Below are 23,205 nucleotides of genomic sequence, written 5' to 3' on the forward strand. Positions count from 1 at the left end.
TATGTTTGTAAAAAAAAAAAAAGAGGGGGAGAGAGAAGCTGTGTTCACGTCATCCATTTTTGAAAGTGTGTTTAACCCTTGGTGAGCTGTTCCATCAGTTAGCTTGAACTAACTGACACAAATTACTGTTGCTATGGTTACCTACAGTTTAATGCAAGTCTTCAATTTAAAACACAGATATTACCATCCTCCTGTTTAATTAGATATAAGTAAAATAAATAAATAATTCCCATTAATTATTGATGAAAATAAATAAGTAACACAAAGGAGTTTACAGATATAGATTTTTCTTTATTTGAGTGTCTTTCCATCACTGTGTCCAGTTCTTGCAGCAGTTACATGTGTGTGCGAGGAATGACTGAATGGGTCAAGACAAGTTTCTTCAGATTATGACCCCCGTGGCCGGATCCAGCGATACAGAAGAACAAAATCAACTTTGAGGTTTCACCATTTGTCTCTTACATACAAACTGTACATATATACTTTTACATACATCATCAACATGTGGAAAAAAATCCTATCAAACTGTGATACCCAGCTCAGACGGCATGCTGAATGCAAGTACTGATTCAGTACACGAACATACGGAAACATACGCACGCGCACGACACACGTGCATACAAACGGTAACACATACGCACTTTTTTAAAAAAATTTCTTTACACTCAATAACACATTTTTATACAAACACGCCTACACGTAGCTTTTTTTCCTTCCCCTTTCTCGGGCACATACACGTGCACACACACACACACACATACAAACACACCGAATTAGAGCAACATGCGGCCGAAGGTTAACACTGCAGGATCGAGCTTCTGACCCATTATACACACTCTTATTGAGAATAACGCCTCCTTTTTCTTCTTTTTTTTTGCCATTTACCTGAAACAGCATCACGACGACATATCTTGAACATGAAGAATATGCATCTGTACTGTCCAAAATGTGATTAAAAGAAAAACAAAAACAAAGAAAAACATGCCAAATAAAAAAAAAACCTAAAAATTAAGCCACCATAGCAGCAGTTTCAAGAAAATAATCAGTAATATTTTGCTTTTGTGTGTACAAAAAAAAAAAAAAAAAGAAGCATGATTGACAGTACAATGTAACACAGACAAACAATGTGAGAGTTTAGGGAGAATGCAAACCGTAAACAAACATTTTAATTACAGTATGTATAAAAATATAATATTCACTGTGTAATTTTTCCCCTGTGACTGTTGGAAGCAGCGATAGATGCAGAAAATAACAGATCCACAATCCTTTGCGTTAAAGAAAACGTATCCGAAGTCTTTTAAAAGTTTTTGACTGACAACAAACTCACAAGTAAGTGAATAGAATAAACAGTCTCTCTATACAATGTTCATAATACCATTTTGTCTGGTGATTTTTTTTTTTTTTCTCCACCTCACTCTTTGCATTCTGGGCAAAAAAATGCATAATAAGACAAATTCCATCCTTGAAATATTTGGTCATTTTGGGGCGTGCGTGTACGTGGTAGACGAGTGTGCTGGTGTCCAGAAAGTTGCCAGTTTTGGGTAAAGTGAATTCAAATGTTCACTTCCCTCACGAAAGCAGCGAGAGGCTGCAGCTCCACTTTTTAACCTCTCATGGTGTTAATGTTTGCAGCTGTGCGAGCATGAAGCAGGCCGTTGGTGAAGAACAGCATATGTGATCAAGTAAACTGTCCCCAGATAAACTAAGGTTTTTAAAAAAAACAAAACAAAACAAAAAAAAAACTGCCCTTCTGTCTTGTGTCTGAAAAAGAGAAAGCAAGGAGGGGATACGACACTACGCTGTCCACAATTCAGTTATTACCTTCAAGTGCAGCCTGGTTTGGCGAATGTACTTATAGCAGATTATATGTATCACAATTGCTTTCTTCTGTATGCCCTGAATTCCAGTGAAAAGATTTTGCAAATATGCAATATTCCTTCAGGGCTTATACAAATCTCCCTTTCTAACTGTCTTGCATTTTGTTGAAGGTTCTTGCATTTTTTTTGCACTCTCCTGCACAACAGACAGTTCGTTCTGTGGAATTATATTAGTATGTTGTAAGGGTGGTTGTGTGTTAGAGAGAGGTGAGACTTGTGTGTTCTGCTTCTTTGCCTCTCTCTCTCTCTCATCACTTCGTTACCTTTTCCCATGCACATAAATCCTTGCATCATCCCCTCATCTCCTCCTGCGGCTGTGCTGATGGGTGAGGGGTGGGGCGGGGGGACTATTCGTACTCCAGGAACTGTTTGTGATAAAACAAAAGGTACCTGGGGGAGATAAAAGCACCACAGGGTCAGATTGCAGCATCACTAATGAGGGAACAGTTACTGTCAACAATCTGTTAGAAACACAGAGGCAAGGTGTTTAGTTTAATTAAGTTTTTCATGAACTCTTGAATAAGCAGTCACAGAAACATAACACATCACTGAATCTGTTTTCTCAACAAAATATCAAATTCAGATAGAAATGTTGGCAGCATGAGGTGGCTGCTCAGTGATGTGACCTACTCACCCTTCACTGTCCAGGACATCCTTGATGCTGGCCTTTGTGATGATGGCATCGTCACATTTGAACCACTGGTCCTTGTGCTGCCGGATGAAGGTGGTGTAATGACCACTCTCTAGTGTCCCCTGGTGGTTTACCACTGCAAACAGGCTGTACCTGAGAGAGACAGAATGAGAGAAAAGTAGGAGGTCAGTGCTGGAAGAGGTGCTCCGGCAATTTAGTATAGCACCTCCATAAAGACAAATATAAGCACCACATAAATGTGTTACATATTATACCGCAAAACAATAAAAAACTGTTTGGTAATGACTTCATAATGTAGCCAAACTGTATAATAATTCAAGTAACATGTAACAAAAATCAGCAGCTTCCCTAACAGGAGGGACAAAAAGCCCTAGAAACCTGGTATAGTTAAGAGATAAGACCTGGAGTTCCATGACATTATGGCTAAATACAACACAATATTAACCCATTCTGTCCAATAAATCATCCATATTGTCCACCAGGATATGGAGATAAGTCCTTCCAGGTTGTCAGTCCACTCAGACTCACAAAGTCCATAGAAAATTATACCAATTCCCACTCTAGGCACTCGGTGTGCTCCTTTTCCAACAGCTGGGGCACAATCAAACAAGAAGTGATAACAAGCTTGATGACGAGGGGAAAACATTTGCCAGCGGGAGGAGGCGTCACCTTAAACAAAGCATGGATTGGTATGCATACATGTTGCTTTCGCAGCTTGAATTGAATGGGACATCTGGCGTATGTGCCAGCTGAGATGCTTTTTAAATGGTCTGCAGACTCCGCCTACTCAGTGCACTACAGGCCGGCGTGATACTGGTGCAAAACCCACTATCTATAGGTAAAATATCTGTAAATCTCAGATCTAATATTTTTATCAATATTTTTCTAATAACTGTAGTTACCTGGTCATATGAAGCCATTTTAAACACAAATCCATTCTTTAAAAGTTAATTCAACTTGGTAATACTCCAAATAGGCACAATACAGGTGTTTTGCTCAAGGGTATTCCCAACATAGGGATCTCTTTCCCCATAGTTCTGCTTTTTGACAAAACTACTGTAAGAGACAAAAAACAGAAGAAGAAGAAGGGTCAAAATCTGCCAAGATTTCCTGACTTCAGCTGCCCCCAGTTTTCTGTCAAATATTTGAAGTCTCAATCCTAACTCAAGGTAGTACTCTCAATGATGAGTGTAGTGCCATACTGCATTTAAGTTGCAACTTCTGACTACAACTAACTACAACTGATACACTTGTGGATAAAAAAAAATAATAACTTGGAAAAATAAAGCTAAAAAATCCTTTATTTAGTTAGCATCTAAATGTTACTGTAGTTCACGTGTGTGAAAAACAAAAAACTGCAGTAGTGATGAGGGAAAGGTTGATTATCATGCAGAGATGTTCACAACAGAAGTTAAATGTTCAAATGCAATTTGAAACAGAGATAACAGCAAAACAGATTCATAATCAGCATTTGATTAGAATAAACCTCATGTATGAAACATGAGGTGTTAGTGGATTCTCTCCAGTGAAATGATGAAAACTAGGCAGAGAGCAATCCATTTAATTTCTTGAGTGGAATCAGTGGGAGAAGGAGGAAGCAGAGAGGAAAACCAAAGCAGACTGGTTTTGTTGATGAGAACTGAATCTACAGTACATCTATGTTCATTTGCTGCACAAGTCCCAGAATGCAATCTGTCAGACCTGTTAATGACTTAATGAGCTTGGGTGATTTAAGAGTGTATCTGAATGGTTACTATTGTAATATTTGGAGCTTGTCCTCACTTGTTATCATTGTTGAAAGGGTCCACGGTCTGCTGGTACTGTCCATTCATCCTGCTCTCTTTACTGAAACACACAACAGAACAAACTTGATCACAACAGCAGTTCTGCTGAAAAAAGGAGAAAATGAAGGAGTGAATCAAGGAACTAGAATGTAAAATATCAGAATGCTATGAATTACTCATCTATGAGCTCAATGTTTTCTATTGCAGATAACGGGTTCTCTCAAATTCAACAAAGCAAAATAAGCATTTATTGTAATGTGAGCTGTTTTTTCTCCTCACCTTCTAAGTTCCGTCTTTCTGTTCTAAGTTCTGTCATTATTGGTGAACCAGCGAGTACACGTTTGTGTTCAGTCAGTCTCACCCACACAAACTAAAGGTCAGCCAGGATGAAATGCACTGCCTCCATGATTGTACAGCTAAAACATGTTAACCAATTTATTGTTTTTTTCCCCAGAATACAGCCCTCCATTACACCCTTTCAAGTTATTTGGGGGGGGTGGGGGTGGGGGGTTTGCTGCAACTTATTTGGTCTTCTTTTCTTTGCTTTTTCTGGCTGAGTGCTTCTAGTCTTCATTCACATTGTGCTCACCTGGAGGCCATGAAGGGGGTCATGTCCAGCTCCAAAGGGAAGGAGACATAAGTTGTGATCTTCCTCCGTAGTTTGGCTGAATGCTCAAACCTCTGACAACACACACACACACACACACACACACACACGTTAGAATGCAGCTCGGTATCTTACAAACAGTAAATTCATCCAACCAGCAGGAGATTGGTCATGAAGCATAGAAGATCAGGCTTTGATTATTTTATTAAACTTCCTAAATAAACAATGAAACCATCAAAGACACTCTTACTTTGAGGTGAAAGCAGGCCACGATGGGCAGCTTCTTCATGGTCAGCTGCTTGGTGGACTCCTGGTAACTATGGCAACCACTGCACTTGATCTTAGCGCTGCTGCCAAGGTGCTCTGGTCTGGTGAACCTAAACAGGAGAGGATGAGATTTAGTGCACGTGTTTCTGTGTGTCTGTGTGAATTTCTATTGATGCTGCTGCTGTTGTTCCCTGAAGTCCCTCCAGTGAATCTGAGGAGAACAGGAATTAGTTTAAAGGGAACCGTGTGTGTGTGTGTTACATTCTGTTCTCTAACGGGTTTTGGTATGATGATTGTGAGGACTGGTTTAGATTGTTGTGTTTCAGAGTTTGTCAGTGCATTCATGACTGTATTTCTGTTTTGAAAAAAAAAGAATTGGGACTACATGGAAAATAAAATAGATTTGTGGATTTGACACAAATAGCAGAAACTTACAGTGTATTATTTTATCTTTTGAAATGAAAATTTTATCTTTGAAAAATACCAATCTGTCTTTCCCTCTCTTCACAGCAATGAGACTGCTCTGGCCAAGGTCATCAGTGACTTACTACCTTCCTGGGTCCCCTTTTTATTCATTATGAACATGCTACTTCTGGGGCATATCATGCATAAACATAATACTGATTTTCATTGTTATGCGGATGATATACAACTGTATGTCCCAATAAAACCCGGTAGCACCTATATGTCTTATGTAATATTTTTTGCCTTGCGTAAATTAAGAACCGGATGTCCAAATACTTCCTACAGTCAGCTGACTCCAAATCAGACATCACTATAATGACCTCTCCTGGTCCCATCATTAATAGTCTCTTGTCTACTCTGGGTAATGTTTTTTTAAAAAAAGAACATAACGTAGGTGTAATTTTTGACTGTGAGCAGTCTTTAAATGCTTAGGTGACAAAGATGGTATATTTCTTAAAAGACTGAAATTTGTTTTATTTGTTTTAATTATTTTCCCCTTGTCTTCTCCTATGTTTGGATAAAAAACTCTTATTTTATTACTTGTTTTACTGTAAAGCACTTAGTAACTTTTTTTTTTTTATAAAAAGGTGCTACATAAATAAAGTTATTATTATTAATGAAAATGTCATATCAGGGAGATCTACTGTAACTTGAAGCTGGAGATACTTCATATAAGTTTGTTTTGATGTGGCTAGCTACAGGCTTGAAGCTAATATTTCAGACCAAACTACTACTCGTTACACTAGTCAGTTACCTGCGCAGGCAGTCTGTGAGCGTTGTGGCTCCAGTGGTGTGACTCTCTCCGTTAAGTGCTGAGCCATCTCCTCCAGGGCTGAGGGGCCAGAAGGGGGTAGAGGAGCCTGGAAGGTCCAGGCTGATGTCCCAGAACGGGTCTATGGTCGTTGAGACACCACTAGGAGGGAAACGGAAAGATAGACAGGATGAGGAGCATGTATGAGAAGATCAAAATGCTGCACTGTAGTTATCCATTATAGATTTAAGGAGTTGCTGTGTGTTGATTTGTACATCTTCCAGTCTGTTACCCATTCATAGGAGGCACAGTAAGACACTGCACTTTGTTGTTTTCCTTTATAGAGACAGACATATAAGTGAGAAGGAGACAAAAGAGGGAGACAGAGAAGATTCTGACATCAACTACATTTTGGCACCACAGCTTACTCCTAATGTTGGCAGCTAAGCTTGCTCATCTGGGCTATGACGATTACTGCATGCTGCAGGTTAGTACTGGCTGTTAATAATATAAACACAAATTATATCAGTTGATAGCATTCATGACTTGAGAAATTTGGGGTGGCAACCGTCTTTCATAAGGAACTCCCTTTGTGACCATTAATCACTTCTCCAAACCAATTATCTTGTGCAGGGTTGCAGGGGGGGTTGAAACATGTACCAGCTCACCCTGGGCAGATTGCTAGTTTGTCATAAGGCTGACACACAAAGACAGACACATCCATGCTCACATTCAAACCTACAGACAATTTAAAGTCTCCAATTCACCAAACCTGCATGTCTTGATGGAGCATAACAACCAGGACCACAGTGCAGCCACTGTACCGCCTCTCTGTGACCAGAACAGATTAAAACTGTTCAGTTAGGAAACATTACCAAACTACGCCCCTTCTTATCATTCCAACAGCTCGACCCACAGCTTGTTTTGTCTGCTCACGTCCTTTCTATTGCACTGTATTCTTGTTTAAACCAAAAAAGCCGTGTCACAATCATGAGGTCAAAATTCTGCTGTAAAATTACTAACTCCTCAGTGTTCCTCTATCACCCAACGCAGGTCAGGTTATGGCTGTGTCAGAAATCACTACCTATTTAATATAAAATGCACTATATTTACTATACATATACATCTATATTTACAGCCACAATACTTTATTGTAACAATCCCACAATGCAAAGTGCCACATTTTACAGATCCTGAAAATTACAGTTGTGCAACTCCAGCTGTCACTGATGACGCACAATTAAAATGATTTGTGAGCGTCGGAAACAACGTCTGTATGTCTATTATACAAGGAGTGGTGAATGAGGGAGTGATTTTGAAGACAAGTTGTGACTTTTACATGAAGAAGACAAACAAGTGTTTAACACTCACAATCTAGAGAACTTCCCCGTGTCTTTGTTCAGTGTGGGAATTGGATCGAGATTAGAACACGTCTGCTCAGGAATGATAAGTGAGAGACAAAAATCCCGCTTTAGTAGCTCCAACTGCTGACAAGCAAAGTCGTTTATTCCAGCGCGAACAATAATAGAATTGTCCAAGTGATGGTTGTTGAAGTGATGTAGAATCAGGAATGCAGCAGGCTTCCTGTATGCAAAGGCAATGGTCTGTGAGTAGTCAGTTGAGACACAGGACCTCCATCACTAGTGCTCTTAGAACACAATGATGGAAATGAACACTGTGAGCAGGGACAGGAACAGAGTGAAGCACCAGCCTGCTTCAGTAAAAAATTATAACTTCATTTTTTTGACTTCGTAGCAGTATGACCTGAAATGAGTCAACTCTGTCCAAAAATGGTGACTAATGTGGTCTAAATGGCTCTGGACTCTGCAGAATACCCACCTCAGAATGTCTTTAAACTCTTTTTTTTTCTTTGGTCAGCACCAGAAGATGAGATATATCACTTCAATTATATTTTAAAGACAAAATGCAAAGTGAATAAATCATAAATGAATGAAAGTCTTGTGGGAAACCCTGATGCAGGAAAGGATTTCCTCTGATGTACACAAACACAAAGCACAAAAAGAATCTGAATTTATGCATCACTGCATTTGCTATCAAGCTTTCTTTGTTGACTCTCTGCAGTGGTCCTCAACTACAATAACAACGAATTATTTCACAGTATGCTTAAAAATTCTTTTGATAATTAATTCATAGTTTTATACTTATTTCTGCATTTCACAGTGCTGCTTTTAGTTGGTTTAAATCACTGATGGATTTTGTGGTCTTTGATTTTCTTTAGACGCTGTGTTCTCATGGGGAAACTGAAGGAGATTTGGACATCACTGCTTCATAATTTATTAATACCTAGTTCACCTAGTGGTCTGATGAATAATTTGTCTGAATCTAAAAAGCACAAACAAACAAACTAGAGAAACACTTGGTGTCACTACCTGTAAATGCATAGAACCAGATTCACTAAGGTTTTTGCGTGTTCTGCCCCAAACATGTGCAGTAGATTTCTCAAACAGACACAGCCAGCTGGAGTCACAGTTTACATGTCATTTGTGCTAGGGTAGTGGTAGGAGGATAGTGAAAATAATAGCAGGAGACATGTTAACAGAGACTGATTATGTATTCCGCACATTTTACTAAGGTCACACATTTTGTGAGGAAAATTCTCTGCCTCTGAAGAGCAGGCGTAAACACAGCACAGATGGGACTTTCACAAATCACAAGGAAGGTTGTCGTGGGGGAAAGAAACATGACTTTACCTCTATTCCACAGAAATCGAAATGACATCAGACCTGAAGTAATGGCACCGTAAAATATCCCAAGAGCTGCGCTACATCTGTTGTCTACAAATAAATAAACTAAAAATACAGACCTATGATGAATATTAATGACCATATGTGATTATTTTGTACCAAATAATGAACAGAGGTCATGGAGTTGTGGCCTGTGTTCATCAAACTTGAGTTTGAACTTGATAATGACTGTGTTGTAAAATCGTTACAGGCTGCAAATGCACTGTTCTATCCTTTAATAAGAAATGTATAACATGCATTTGACTACATTTACCTAGTATGTTTTGTGCATCCATCACATCTGACACCTATTGGATTAAGAATATAACAAATTCCAAAAAGTGTAATATAAAATGATCAGGAATGCCTTTTTTCCCCATGTGAGTAACTGTGAGTGAAGTTTTAAATGAAAAATACACATCAGAGAATAAAGATCTCATACTCTCTCTGACCAGCAGGTGGAACTACAGATCAACTTTACAGACTATGTGCAATCAAGGGGTTTTCCTGTTGCTGCAGTGGTGTGTGTGCGTGTGTGTGTGTGTGTGTGTGTGTGTGTGTGTGAGAGATTGATGGAGCAATATGTGAATGATGGAAGAGGTGGGAGGCAGGAGGGTCACCTCAGGGAAGGGAATCAGAGAGTTCTGATACAGGATGGTAAGAGATGAGTGAAGTGAGTCATTGTTGAACTGCAGTTTGGTAAAGACTGAACCGCCGCAGTCACACACACACACACACACACACACACACACACACACACACACACACACACACACACTTACTGGCAGACTTGACAGGTGACGTCAGACTGCAGGCCCCCTGTGAAGATTTGGTCGATGATGCAGTTACAGTGGTTCGGGTTGTTGGCTTTCTTCCCGTTGTCATCTGTGAGAATATAAACGCACACAAAAACACACGCTAGTCACTAGTAGTAAGTAATGCTGTATAGTGTAACTTGACAGCCACACTTTGTGCTTATAAACTGCAGTTATCCTCTTTTCGGTCTCTGCTCTCTGTCATTCTTTCTGCCTCGTCCTTGTCTCTGTCAAGACTGTCTGGCGGATTTTTTTGGTGTTCTGTTTGTGTTTTCTGGTTGGACTTATTGATCGTATTGTGTGCGTGTCTGACCTTTGCAGTGTCTGTGCAGGACGTCCAACGCTGCGATGAGGAACTCGTGGGCGTCTTGCTGCTCGTAGCCGGCCAGGTGACGGGCGTGAGTCCACACCAGGTGGAGGAGGCGGAACGGGATGTGTGGCGAGCGATGGCCTGAGTAGAACTGGAAAAGAAGTGTGTGAGAGAAAACTTCCTCTCTCTCTCTCTCTCTCTCTCACACACACACACACACACACACACACACAATCCTTCTTCCATCCATTGTAACATCTCCTTACCTCCTGGAAGAGTTGCGACATCTCACACACCAAGCAGGAGTTGCTCTGCATCTCGCATTTGTGTCGGTCAGACAGGAAGAAGTCACGCAACAGCGGGGTGTGTGTCAGCGCTTGGACGATGCAGTTCATGAAACACGTGTTGCCCAGGTTTATCAGACCGCGCAGGCCTGAGAGTACAGAGGAGAAGAAAGAAAGAAAGGAGTGAGCAAAAAAAATAAGAGACAAAGAGAAGGAATGGGTGGAGGAGAGATGGAGCGAGGAAGAAAATGAGAAGACAGAGAGAAAGAGCTCAAGAGAGCCAGATCAGTTTTCTTGGCTGCTGCAGTGTGGCATCTAAGCTGCAGTGCTGTTAACGGTAGACAACCAAGACAAACACACACACACACACACACGCGCACACACACTCGGTAATACTGTGATGCCCCTGAGGCAACGTTGGACTACACACACAGGGAAACCCTTGTCAGATTACAGCAGACCAAACCACACACAGACGTAGGGAGAAGAAGGAGGAGAGGAGACAGGGAAAAAGGTAGAAGTGAAAAAAGGAGAGAGGACAGAGGAGGAGGAAGAGGAAGGAAGAAAGGAAGTAGTGTGCTCACAGATGAGCAACAAGGCTTATATTTTCCCCTCACCTAAGACAGTGCCAGGGACGTTAATGGTGCTAGAGCAGATCCCTGTGGGCTACTACAAAGTGTTAAACGTATGCCAGCTCTCCTCACTCCCACACGCTGCCAGAACCCAGCACCGCTTCACTCTAATATTCCCTATTAATTCAAATATATTCAGTTGTTTTTCCTCTCAAGACAAAAAAAATCAGCTCCTTTATATTTGCCTGGGTACCCTTCTATTAAAACCATCAAAATCATTGTATGGGATTATTTCAATCTTAAATATTACCTCTGTGATGCTTCTTTTCACAATCAAAACCAGCAAATCCTCAGTTTTCAAAGCTTTAAACAATGAAAGTTTCGCATTTTTGCTTAATAAAATGACTTACAAGTTATCTAGAAGTTATCCAATATCAGTTTATTATCTGTCATTTGACTACTTGATTAATTGTTTCAGCACTAGTATGAAGATGGATAGTTTTTCTAAATACACCCAACACTTTCTGCTCTCTGCTTACAATGAAGACTGTTTTCATTCATTCCTACAATACCCAGTATTCATTGCAAACAAAGCACTGTGAGATCAGTCTGCTTCATGATGACACTCAGTATAGTTTTGAATGTACCATTACATGACGAATAACCAATGACTAATAAACAGTGATTAGCCGACTTTTGTGCAGATGGGAAGAAAAGTTGAAATAATGAGCATTTATAGCAGCTATACTAGCTTGCTACTGCAGCTAGCATTATGCTACTCATGAAAAATAAGAAAGAAGAGGTTGTAGTTCAGCTAAAGTGCATTTTTTTGCTTTGCATAATCTATCTTCTCTCTCTGAAAACGACGATGACATTGGCCAAGACCATTAGCTGTGCAGCTCTTTGGACATAGGCGTAGGTGTTAAGAGTATGTATGTGTGCAGTAGTGTTGGCAAAAAACTGAATAAATGTTTGTTTTGTACCAACTCTTTTTCAAGTCCGATACATACCGGGTCAGCACTGCGGTGTACTGCCTCCAGAAAACAGCCATATGCTCCCACTCTAAAGTCCCACACTCACTATAACTCTGGCCTTCACCTGCCTACTCTGATTGTATGTTACCTAACTACACACAGCCACATAAATGGAAGCATTGCAGCCTTAACTAGTGTAGGTGGTGACTGGCTGATGCGTGTTTTCCCTTGAGGGCTAACCATACCTGTACACACTACGCAGAAATCGCTCAGTACTACAAACCCATACACTCAACTCAGTCTGACTCAACTCGGCTGCTGCTGATACAAGCTCTCGCTGCCGTCAACACTTCCTGTACATGCTGAACTGCTGAAGAATACCGAAGAGACCGCTTGGGGGCCTCACCAGATTGGTTCATGTACCAGCGTCAGGCAGCATGATTGTTAGCCTGTGGATGATATTCCTGCTGCCTGCAGAGTTTGGCGAGACTCGCTGCTGCAGTTTGGTTTATAGTTAGATAACTTCTAGTGCCTGTTAGTCATAATAAATGTTTCACGTTTTGATTTAAATACATTTATCGTCTCCTGGTCATTTCTTATTTCTGCTACTGTCATGATACCACATTTTGTAGATTTTTGTTCAAGTAAAAGTTCAATATATTTAGAAATCCTGACCCAGGTATACAACAGCAACCTAATACTTAAACTTTCCAGCACTATTGTGTACATTGCAGAGAGAGACTAACCAATTGTACAGTTGGAGGTGATTCTCCTCCTCTTGGGGTTGTGGCGGAGCAGCTCCAGCTCCCGCTTGGTGGGCTCCCACGTTGAGTACTTCTCCCCCATGCCTGGAACACACCCGGACATACACACACATACATTCAAAAAGGTCTGCATCATGCTCTTTTCTTCCCTTTCTGACATGACATAGATAATAATATCTAAGATCATCATGACAAAACATGGAAAATCCTTGTTTGGGACCAATCTTTAAACCAAGAACAGGGTTTAACAGTAATTCTACAATGTGTGCATGGCCATCTGTGTTTAACGCTGTCATACCTTGCATTTTCCAGGCTTTCCTTTGTTCCTCTTTGGCAATCTGTTCCATGTCTTTGTCGTAAATGTAGTCTTGGCACATGAAGCAGTAAATTCCCCCGTACAGCAGGTCAATAGCTGGAGAGACAGACAAGGAGAAGGAGGAGAAAGAGAAACAGAACAAAAAGAATGCATGAGGGAGCTGTTTTATTCAAATGCAGGGACACTCAGTTATTGTTTGTCAGAGGGTAATAAAGGGCTGTGTGTGTCGCCACGAGCTGTATGAACTGCTAACTGCTTCATCTCTCAGTCTTTTTCTATTCAGGCCACGTTGCCATGGTGCCGCAATGCTAGGTAGTGGGGCTTATCTGCTGACATATCTGCTATCTGTTAACACCATCCAGGAACGACAGAGAGGCACCCTGAGAGACGGAGAGAGCGATGAGAAGTCAAAAGGTAAAGAGGAGAGGAAGGACACACTCACGCACTCACTTAAATGTTCCCCCACGCAGACAGACCAAAACTGTCCTTCCGCTCCCTCTCTGCCTTCTCTCCTCACCTGCTTCGTACCCTGCAGCTACCTGTTTGCTGTTGCCACGACAACCTGCCCGACGGCTTCTCCTGGCTGACGCCGTTATCCTCTGGTGGTATGGAGGGAAAAGCGAGCAGAGGATGAAGGGAGGAGGGAAAGGATGGAGCAAAGAGAAGGGAGGAAGTAAACTCAAGTACGTTGATAGTAGAGAAAAAGAATTTTTTTTAAAAAAAGACAGCAAGAAAGACGAGGCTTATGTTATGAGTGTAATTAGAAATCCTTTTACAATTCTGAATATAGAAAGGGTCATCAGGTAACCATGGGAACAAGAGGTGGGGGGGGAAAGAGAAGAATTGGAAGGACAGAGAGGGATAGATGAGCTCGATACATGGTTGCAAACAGCATTTGCCAAATAGCTGAGAGTCAAAACGCAGAAAATGGTTAGATGAAAGAGATGGAACGGCAAAAAAAGAAAAGAGGAGGAGAAGCAGGAAGGAGGAGGAGGGGCTGGGTTTAATGGAGGCTAATTCCACTGGGTTTGTTAAAGACGACTTAATTACCTCCTCAACAGTCTGCTGCTGAGATCTGTCCCTTTTTTTTTTCTTCTTTTCGCTCCCTCTGTATTAGGCTGTTTCTCACTCTATTTTTTGCAGCATTTAATTCAGCAGCTAACCTAATTAAACTCACAATTACACACTGTGGGAAACACGCTCGCACACCAGAGGGGGTCCTCCTGAGTTGAGCGATAACGTCAAGTCAAGGACGCTTCGTGAAAACAAACCGACGGATTCGCAACATCTGCCAAACCCAGCCTTTGTTAACGGACAGCCCGAGTGTCTTTGCTGCGGCACCGAACACTGCAGTGTAACGTACTTAACTTGCAGCTCAAACAGCCTAATTCTATTATGTGGAGAATAAAAAAGAAAGCTACTGATTATACGCAGCATTCACACTACTTGGATGACGCCTTGTGTTGAAGATAATGCCTTGTGCTGTTCATAGTGGCTTTTGAACCGCACCTGGCTTTTTTTGTGCAGTGTCCCTTAGGCTCTACACATGATCAATATACGTGTGAGGCCTGCTCAGTGCAAGGTGGCTGGCAGAGCACAGTACAGGGGGGAGGTGAGTGTAATTACCGGTGTGGTACTGCAGCAAGAACCGTTTACTGTCAGCCAATTCACAAACCCGGTAGGCCTGTCTGACTGCTGACATGGTGCAGTACAGTTCTGAAAACTCTTAACACATGGAGAATGAGCTTTTCCTCCAACCATGGTTCCTTTCAAGTGAGGTCACGGGCAGTTGTCATCTCTGGCTGTGTGTTAAAAGTCGCTGGCAACAAAGATGACTGGTTCAATATACTGTATGTACAAAGGTACAAAGTACAGTACAACTAGCTCCAGGCTTTGGAGAGAAATTTGTTGGACCAATGCTAAGCGTACAGTCATGCAGGCGGCTCTTTGAGGCTGTACTTATGCACAGATGTTTGCTTAAGATGATAGTAATGCTGATGTTTAGCAGGTAATGTATGTTCACCACCTTGGTTCAGTGCTCATTAGCAAATGCTAGCATGGTTTATTGCTAATTAGCACATGTTAGAATGCTAGCATTTGCTGATTAGCACTAAACACAAAGTGCAGCTATGGCTAATAGGGATTTCTTTACTTTTGCAGGTACTTGGTTATGAACCCAGGTATTAGACAAATTAAAAATTTGACCTAATAATGGCACTAAATGAGACACATCATTATAATCATCCTGAGGGGGACATGAATGTCTGTACAAAATTTCATGACAATCCATTCAATACTTGTCAAACAGGTCAGGGGATCACACATCATCAGGGAACCATGACAGTCTGTACAAAAATTTGTGCCATCCATCAAGTAGATGTTAAGATATTTTTCCTGATAAGTTCAACTCGCAGGAGACGCTAGAGGAAAAGTCAGGGGATGACTAAAGTCATCAGGATTCATCCTCTGGGGACCATGAATGTCTGTACAGAATTTCATGGTTGCTGATATTTTTCAATGTCGAAAGTAGTGGACTGACTTGCCACGCCACTAGCATGGCTAATAATATACAATATGTCTGAGGTCATTTAGAAACAGGGGACCATTAAGGGTTCTGCATACATATATTATGATATATTGTAGTCTTTATGAAAATCCTGATATTGACGTCAGCCAGTCCTTCCACAGATTTAAGTAGACAGCAGTTTACAGGTGAATACAACCCATTCGGTGGTTGGTACACTGGGTGAGATCAGCTAATATTCAGCGATTTTCTCTGCTATAATTCAATCATTTCTGAGCAATGTTCTGATCGTTACAAGCTGTGTGTCCCTGTGGGAGTAGCAGGGACGGGGAAAACAGCAAACTGTTCCTGGTGCTCAGCAAACACCCACATCTTTGTTCAAATCTGGAGCCATCCAGATTGTGTCTGTTGGATGCAAATATTTAATTCAGTGAAAGGCGATGCAACTTTCCCATTTCTCACTGTGAACACACACCAACAAAGTGACCTCCATGCGTGCCGCGATGAAAAACAGTGGTGGTGTGGTGCGTGCTATTCTGAAAATAGAATCCGAGGAAGAATTCAACCAATCCACTGCAGATTATCACTGATGTGCAATGTTTTACATCACCTTCTCCGACCTGGAATTATAATCCTGTCAAAACAAGGCAGACACAAATCTCATTTTTTGTGTTCCACTTCAGAAAACACCATTGAATGTTTTGAAGGGTTTTGAAGGAACAAACTGATCGCAGGGGTGTACACAATAAAGTAGATTGTTAGTGCGTGTAAATGTGCAGAGACAGACCTCAGTCTCTATTCACTAGTAAGTTCACTAATGCATATATTCCCCCTCATGGACTACATCAGGCCAAATACACAGGTGACGTTCAAATCCCCCTCGTGGCCAGGTCTTTTAGACTGAGTTGCAATTATGTTGCACTACGTTGCGTAATCGCTCATTCTGTCGCTCTTGGTTAGTTTGCTTGATTACATGCGTCACAAAACCACAAATGAGTCAGTCAGTCAAAAAGTGCGGAAACAGTCTAATATACAACTAACTTATACTTAAATATTGTCGCATAAACACACGCACACACATACACGCACACACACAGACGGAGGTGTTTACGAACTGTCAGCGCTTTGTGCAATCACACCAGGCTACATCTTCATTAGCCACTCAGCTGTATAATTAGCCCTTTTAGCAGCCTTTGTTTTGAGAGAAGCAGCAATACTGGCGGTGGTGCGTGGGGGTGTGTGTTTGTGTGCATGATGTATATGCTGTGTTTGTGTGCGTCTAGTTAGGAGGAGCTATCGACCCACTTAAGTGAAAGGGGCTAATTGTAGGTTCGGATGCCTGTTGTTACATTATGTGCATAATAGAACCCTCAAAACACACCTGCTCCGACTGCATCTGTGGACTCTGTGAATGACTGTGTGAGTGTGTGTGTGTCCGTGTGTGTGCCATACCTAGATTATGCCTTTTGCTCTTGGCATGTTCGTGGATGTGTTTTTTGGCAAAGCAGGCGAAGAAGACGCAGTAGAGGCAGGAGTGGAGTCTGTTGAGGTGGGCGCCGCACATGTGGCAGATACATGACTTGGCCTGGAGAAGGGTGGGGATGGGGGGGGGGGGGGGTAGAGGAGAGGACACAGAGATGCAAACAGAGAAAATGATCATCACAATTGTTTTCTTTTGTACTGTGAACAAACAGACACACAATGACCAAAAAATGTCACTTATTATCTGCTTAAAAATTTTAATAAAAAAATGAAAATCAGAAAATGGTTGCTTGTGGTGATGAACCCAGAGAGAATTACCACCTGACTCTGCAGTTCCCCTCTGCCCCCTCAGCTTTACACAACCTTTTAGCCTCTTTTAGCTCATGGTTTTGGCTGAGTCTCACCACTCTCATCAACCTTGTTTCCAGTAGCAGCAGCTAAAAAGCTTTGATAAACTCACTGCATGCTACTCAACACCAAACAACAGAAAGACAAAGTTAGCGGCTAGCTGGTGAACATAACACAGCATAATATAAGTTGTTTTCAATGAATAAATGCAGCTTTAAATATTTTATATTCTTAAGTTTATTCATTCTCTCAGTGTCATCTATCCTTAGCTTTAAGCAAAAGACAAAAATGCACTTTGAAATATTCTTGTAATGCACTTGACGTTATGTAATTATATTTGTTGGGCCAAATCTGACATGGTTAAACCATTTTTAGCTTTCGCTGCTATTTAAATAATAATTCCTTTATCAAGTAAAGTGAAGTAAAGCAATCTAACAGGGGCATTTTAATGTGTGTGTATGTGTGTGGCTATATTGTAAGACTTAACCACAGAACGAAGAGTATGCAGGCCTGTGTGGCATTTTGTCTTTTATTTATGTTGAATGTTCCCCTGTGATTTTTCTGCTGCTGTAATGGCTAAAGTAACCCATGGCAACCATGTAAGATTCATGTAATTAACATGTAAATCTAAATTGCACTATATGATCATTAATGATTAATGGTGCTTTCTATACATGTGTTGGAAAGGCGAGCGGAGATAGGCATGAATGTGGATGGAGGGCAGATCACGGCAGTTCAAAAGCATGCAGATGAGAGGTTGGGATGCCAACGGGCGAGCGTGAATATGAGGAGGTGAAAAGAAATGAGCGACGCCTGAAAGAGGAGTGCAGGGGAGATAGCATATATATGCAGACTGGAATAGTTAATAGAGAGGGGAAGAACATGGATTAGAATAGATATTTGGTCAGTGTGACAGTGGACTGCAGTGGAAAAAGGACTGGAAAGTGAGGTGCAGTGTCGCTCTACCTTGTCTTTAACTGAACCCTTGACCACCCCTACTGGCTGGCATTATATATGCATTTAACACCCTGGGTTGACAGAGGAAAGACTGTGCTACAATAGTATGTGATGCATCATTGTTACAATGTTAAGGGAAAATAGTGCAATCGTGACTTTAGAAAGATTAAGGTTGATGGCTGTAATCGTATCACAATTCCCAGAGCCCATGGCAACATCTTCAGATGTCTTGTTTTGACTGATTTAACGGACCAAAACTCAATTAAATCTACAATGATATAAAAGTCATTTATAGAACAACTGCTAATTAATTTTCGGTCGATCTGTGTTTCGAATCATCACCGTTTCAACTGTAATCTCAAAGATCAATAACATTGTGTTAAATGTGTGGATTGTGCATTTAAAGGAATAGTTCAACATTTCAGGAAAACAAGTCACCTCAACAATCATTTGGGTGAAAACCGTTGATCCGGGCTCAAGGAGCATTTACTGAATAACAATCTGTCTAAAGTAAACAGACTCTGTTGCTGATTATTTTACACTGAGCCTAAAAATTGACAGATAAAAAAAAAAAAAAAAAAAGATAAAAAATTAAATTGAAACACACTGATTCTTATTCCAGTCACACACACGCTCCCATGCTTAGACAGCACATGAATAATGAAAAGGCATCAATATGCAACAATCTCTCCTCACTCATTCTTCCAACTGTCAGTGTTACATACGCATGTGTATTTTTTCTTCTCCCTGACAACACTGTGTTCATATAGGATTTTTTTTTTTGCCAGTCTGTCAAACACATCCCCAACTGTGGTGCCAAGTCCAGTTTAGCTGAATAAGTACAGAGAGCAGATGCTTACGTTCAACGGATGAATTCAAAAACTGGGATAAAACCAATGAAAATCTGTCAAGATACAGGAAAACAAGTCTGAGTACATAAACGAAGTAGGTATGAACATGATTCTCCTTTAGCACATGGGCTATTTACTAACTGAGAGGCAACTCGTTCAGTTAGGCCTTGTGGTCCTTCCGACACCCAGAGAACACCCCGAGCTCTGTCCATGTCATATTTCTCCAAGCACTGCAGCCTCGGTGATGAGCCAGCCGGCAGGATGTTATGTGAGAAGAGCAGGAGCGGGTAATGGGCTGGAAAGATCCTGGTTAGAAGTGTAAGTGAGGACATTATCACATTGTGAGCCAAATGCAACAACATCTGCCTCATCCATTGAAGGGAAAGGCCTGCATTCAGAGTAGGTGTCTAGAAAGGTGAAATAAAAGACTATTGCCTCCAAAAACAGAAGCATTACACCTGCAACGGTACATTCCCTGGACAAAAAAAAAAAATTGGCATCGCAGGGCCTTTTGTAATATTTGTTGCTGTGTCTCTCCACGATGAGTTGGATGCAAAACCTAACATTCAAATACAACAACACCAAATTTGGGGGACTGAATAAAACCCTGCAAGCTTCCCTGCCTGCCAAGTAAGCATCAGATGGACACTTAGTTCATGAAAACCAATGGGAAGCAGCAGGATTCTCTGCCGTAACAACACATCACATCCAAATAGTGATGTAGACTATAGAGGCACAGAGTTGGGCTTTTGTATTGGGTATTTACAAGCACATATGCACACCACATTTTACACAACAATGCATAACTGAATGGCTCTGATTTTTTTTTTAGCTCGATGTTGCGACTGATGAAAATTGTACTACAATTTTTGTGCCTCAAATATTTTATCTTTTTCCAACACAGACAGGAATTAAAAAATGAAATGTGATTTTGACGCATAGTTACTTACGTGAATTAATTACAAAAACAGGAACACAGGTAATTAGCTGCAGAGCTGTAACTCATATTTACATTTAGTGCAACAGCTGGTAGTGTCAGGAGTACACTGAGCTCATGGGAAATATTTTACCAACCTTCTGTCTTTTTGCCACCAGCATCGAGTTTATAACCAACTGGACCTCTTTCACAGGGATTCCATTTTGTGTTGCTGCATTGAGTGGATGCAGCAGCAGTGGCGCAGGCTGACAGAAAACAGCCTTAACTGGACTTAAAAGAAAAGTACTGCTGAAACTGCTGCTGAGCTCTGGGGGTGAACAGGACTGACGTACTGATTTAACTGGTCTCTGGTCTCATTTTGTGGTGGCTTGCACCCACTAGTATGATTATTTGTAAATGAAACATGAAGATGGGTATTTATAGATAATCCTGTGCCACAATTTAATGTTATAAGATGACAATCAGAGTCCTCCAGAGCAAAATCATAGTACGAAGACATTTTGTTTGGTGCTGAATGGATCAAATTCAACACACCTGTCATCCAGATGTGATACAAAACACTTCTGTGATTGACACAGTAGATAACAAAAGAGTCTTCAAACTCTCAGGGTGAACAAATACTTAAAATTCATTCTGCATCAGAAGGTCAGTGACTGAGTGTTGATCATGACCATCTGAGGCTGACACTAAACTATGTAGACTGAGAGTGATGGAGGGAAGAACTGACTAAAAATGTCCTTGGGACCTAAAAACAACTTTCAGGCACTGATGCTTGAAAAATGGAGAAATTATTTAACTGCAGAATACATTAAAAAAGGGACATCTTCTTGGACAGATGCACTATTTTCTCTTGAGATGATGAGAGATACACAGCACTCATTTGTCTTCCCTGCAAAACTGGAAAATTTGGTTATATCCATAGCATTGCCCGCTCCCCCAGAGACTAATCATGCACCAAAGTCCCGAGACTGCTCCCACATAAACTGAAGCACATGCTGGAGCAAAGGTTTGACTGGAAAACTAATGTGTGACATATGAAACTGATGGGATACACGTCGTTCTCATTGAACGAAAAGAAGTGCATAGGATTCAAATTTAAGAGTTCACATCTGAATGGACCACTGAGCAAAGATCAATAAAAATGTAGTGCCACAGCGAGGGAATACGCAGCAGGGATGTGAGCACTCCTGCCAGCCAAGTCTGCTCTTCAGTTGTGGGGTGGGGGCAGAGAACCAGGCAATTATGGAAGGAAGAGAACCTGCAAATATTTACACCATTTATTCCAGTACATGTGCCTCCTTGACTACCAGTTCCCACTGATCCCTTGCAGATGACAGAGGGGTGGGGGGTGGGGGGGACACAGGGTTGTCCCAGCGCACCACACAGGAGAGCAGCATGCATGTAGACAGGCATGCAGCCACACGTACTGCAGATGCAAGCACAACACATGTGGATCTACACAATAAACATGTCTCAATAAAAGATAGTTTCTTTTCTTAAGGACACATGAACAAACAAGCTGCACCAGTATGAAAGAGAGGTTGACTGAATCCTATTGCTTTACCAGTTAAACCGTGTTGATACTGTCATGCAGTGCAAAGATAGCAATGGTGCGTTTCTTTCGTTATTAGGATAACAGGTGCAGAAAACGTTATGAGGAAAGATTCACGATTGCTTTGGCTGATTTTTAACCCATGAATAAAATACCAGCGTGTGTATTGCTGGCCTGCAGTCTGCTAGTGGAAGGAAGACGAGTCACTGCAGGCGCGGTGCCAATGCAAACAGATGCACATCAGCTCTCTAATCTATTATGCGGCCCCTTTGCTTTGAAGTAGGCTAACGTTGTTTGGAGTTAACTGCAGACAGTTTGCTTCAGTTTGAGCTGTTCGGCAGTTGTGGTCAGTCTACCAGGTTGGCATTTAGGCTAGTTTGAGCCCAAGCCCTAACTAGCCTCTGAACGTGGGTAGTATTAGGCTGAGGGCAAACAGTAGCTTGGCATTGAGTGTCGGATGTTGTGTTGTTTTGGAAGGGCGGGGAACTGTCCGCGCACGTACGCACGCGCGCACACACACATACACACAAAGACACACACACTCTGCACTCTATTTCCCTCTCTGTCACTTGTTACCTTGCGTTTTCTGGTCTCGGCTGAGCCGCTCCATACGAAACACTGATAAATAACCCTCAGGTTCTGCTTCCAGTTGTCCACTTTGAAGCTGTTGACATGGGGGCAGCCTGCGGGACTCATGGTAGTCACAGCATCCGGCTTTGCTGTCCTCTTGGGCGACGAAACCTGTTCAAATCCCTCAACGCAGACCCAGTCCAAACGGGCTGGCTGGCTTGGCTTGGCTAGCTTGCCAGGTTCGTTATCCACCAATTGCTGCGTTCTGGCTAACTGGACATGTCCTGGTTGCAATAACGGAGACACGCGCAGTAGCAAACATTAAGACAATTATTTCAGTTTCCTTATGTCAGAAATCAAATATCACTAGTGCATTTAAATCCAGGAAAGCGCTGTGTTTGCAGTTCAACCACATTCGCTGAATTACATGTTAGCAAGCTGGCTAAAGTTGGTTAGCATTGGAATTTCAACAGTGGCTTACACACGGTGACTGTCGTTAGGACCCACCTCATTCATAACGGCGGACCAATCAGGAGCGAGTGCTGCGCAAGATTGGCGTCTGCCAACTTTCTTTTAGTGGTTACGTCCCGCCTTTATGATATGGATGCTGCGTCGTGATTGGTGCAATTTTCCTGCGAACCACATCCGCCTATATGAGGACATTCATTGGCTAAAGCATAAAACCAGCTTCATTGTATCAATCAGAAATGTACAAAGTGACAATCAAGCGTGGAAGGCAAGCCCATCTGACAGTACATGCAGACCAAGTGGATGAGAATCTTTTCACAAAGGCATGAAACCC

The 23,205-nt window shown here is 41.6% G+C and overlaps 1 protein-coding gene across 2 annotated transcripts; it reads right to left on the reverse strand.

The window, feature by feature from the left end:
• Nucleotides 1–649: 649 nt before the first annotated feature.
• On the reverse strand, nucleotides 650–23,012 carry usp22 (ubiquitin specific peptidase 22). Of its 2 annotated transcripts, none has more exons than XM_044336854.1 (14): nucleotides 22,911–23,012; nucleotides 22,410–22,687; nucleotides 17,159–17,291; nucleotides 13,165–13,278; nucleotides 12,849–12,950; nucleotides 10,539–10,705; nucleotides 10,276–10,423; nucleotides 9,930–10,032; nucleotides 6,407–6,565; nucleotides 5,171–5,297; nucleotides 4,903–4,994; nucleotides 4,312–4,374; nucleotides 2,512–2,661; nucleotides 650–2,267 (listed from the first exon to the last, which is right to left on the reverse strand). In XM_044336854.1, exons 2-14 carry the CDS (start codon nucleotides 22,527–22,529, stop codon nucleotides 2,225–2,227), a joined length of 1,521 nt encoding a protein of 506 aa, XP_044192789.1. In that variant the 5' UTR covers nucleotides 22,530–22,687; nucleotides 22,911–23,012; the 3' UTR covers nucleotides 650–2,224. The 2 variants fall into 2 exon arrangements, with proteins under 2 accessions (XP_044192789.1, XP_044192790.1); XM_044336855.1 differs by lacking the exon at nucleotides 22,911–23,012 and adding an exon at nucleotides 22,885–22,904.
• Nucleotides 23,013–23,205: the final 193 nt, after the last annotated feature.

This window comes from Thunnus albacares, chromosome 20 (assembly GCF_914725855.1).
Source record: "Thunnus albacares chromosome 20, fThuAlb1.1, whole genome shotgun sequence".
Taxonomy (NCBI): Eukaryota; Metazoa; Chordata; class Actinopteri; order Scombriformes; family Scombridae; genus Thunnus; species Thunnus albacares.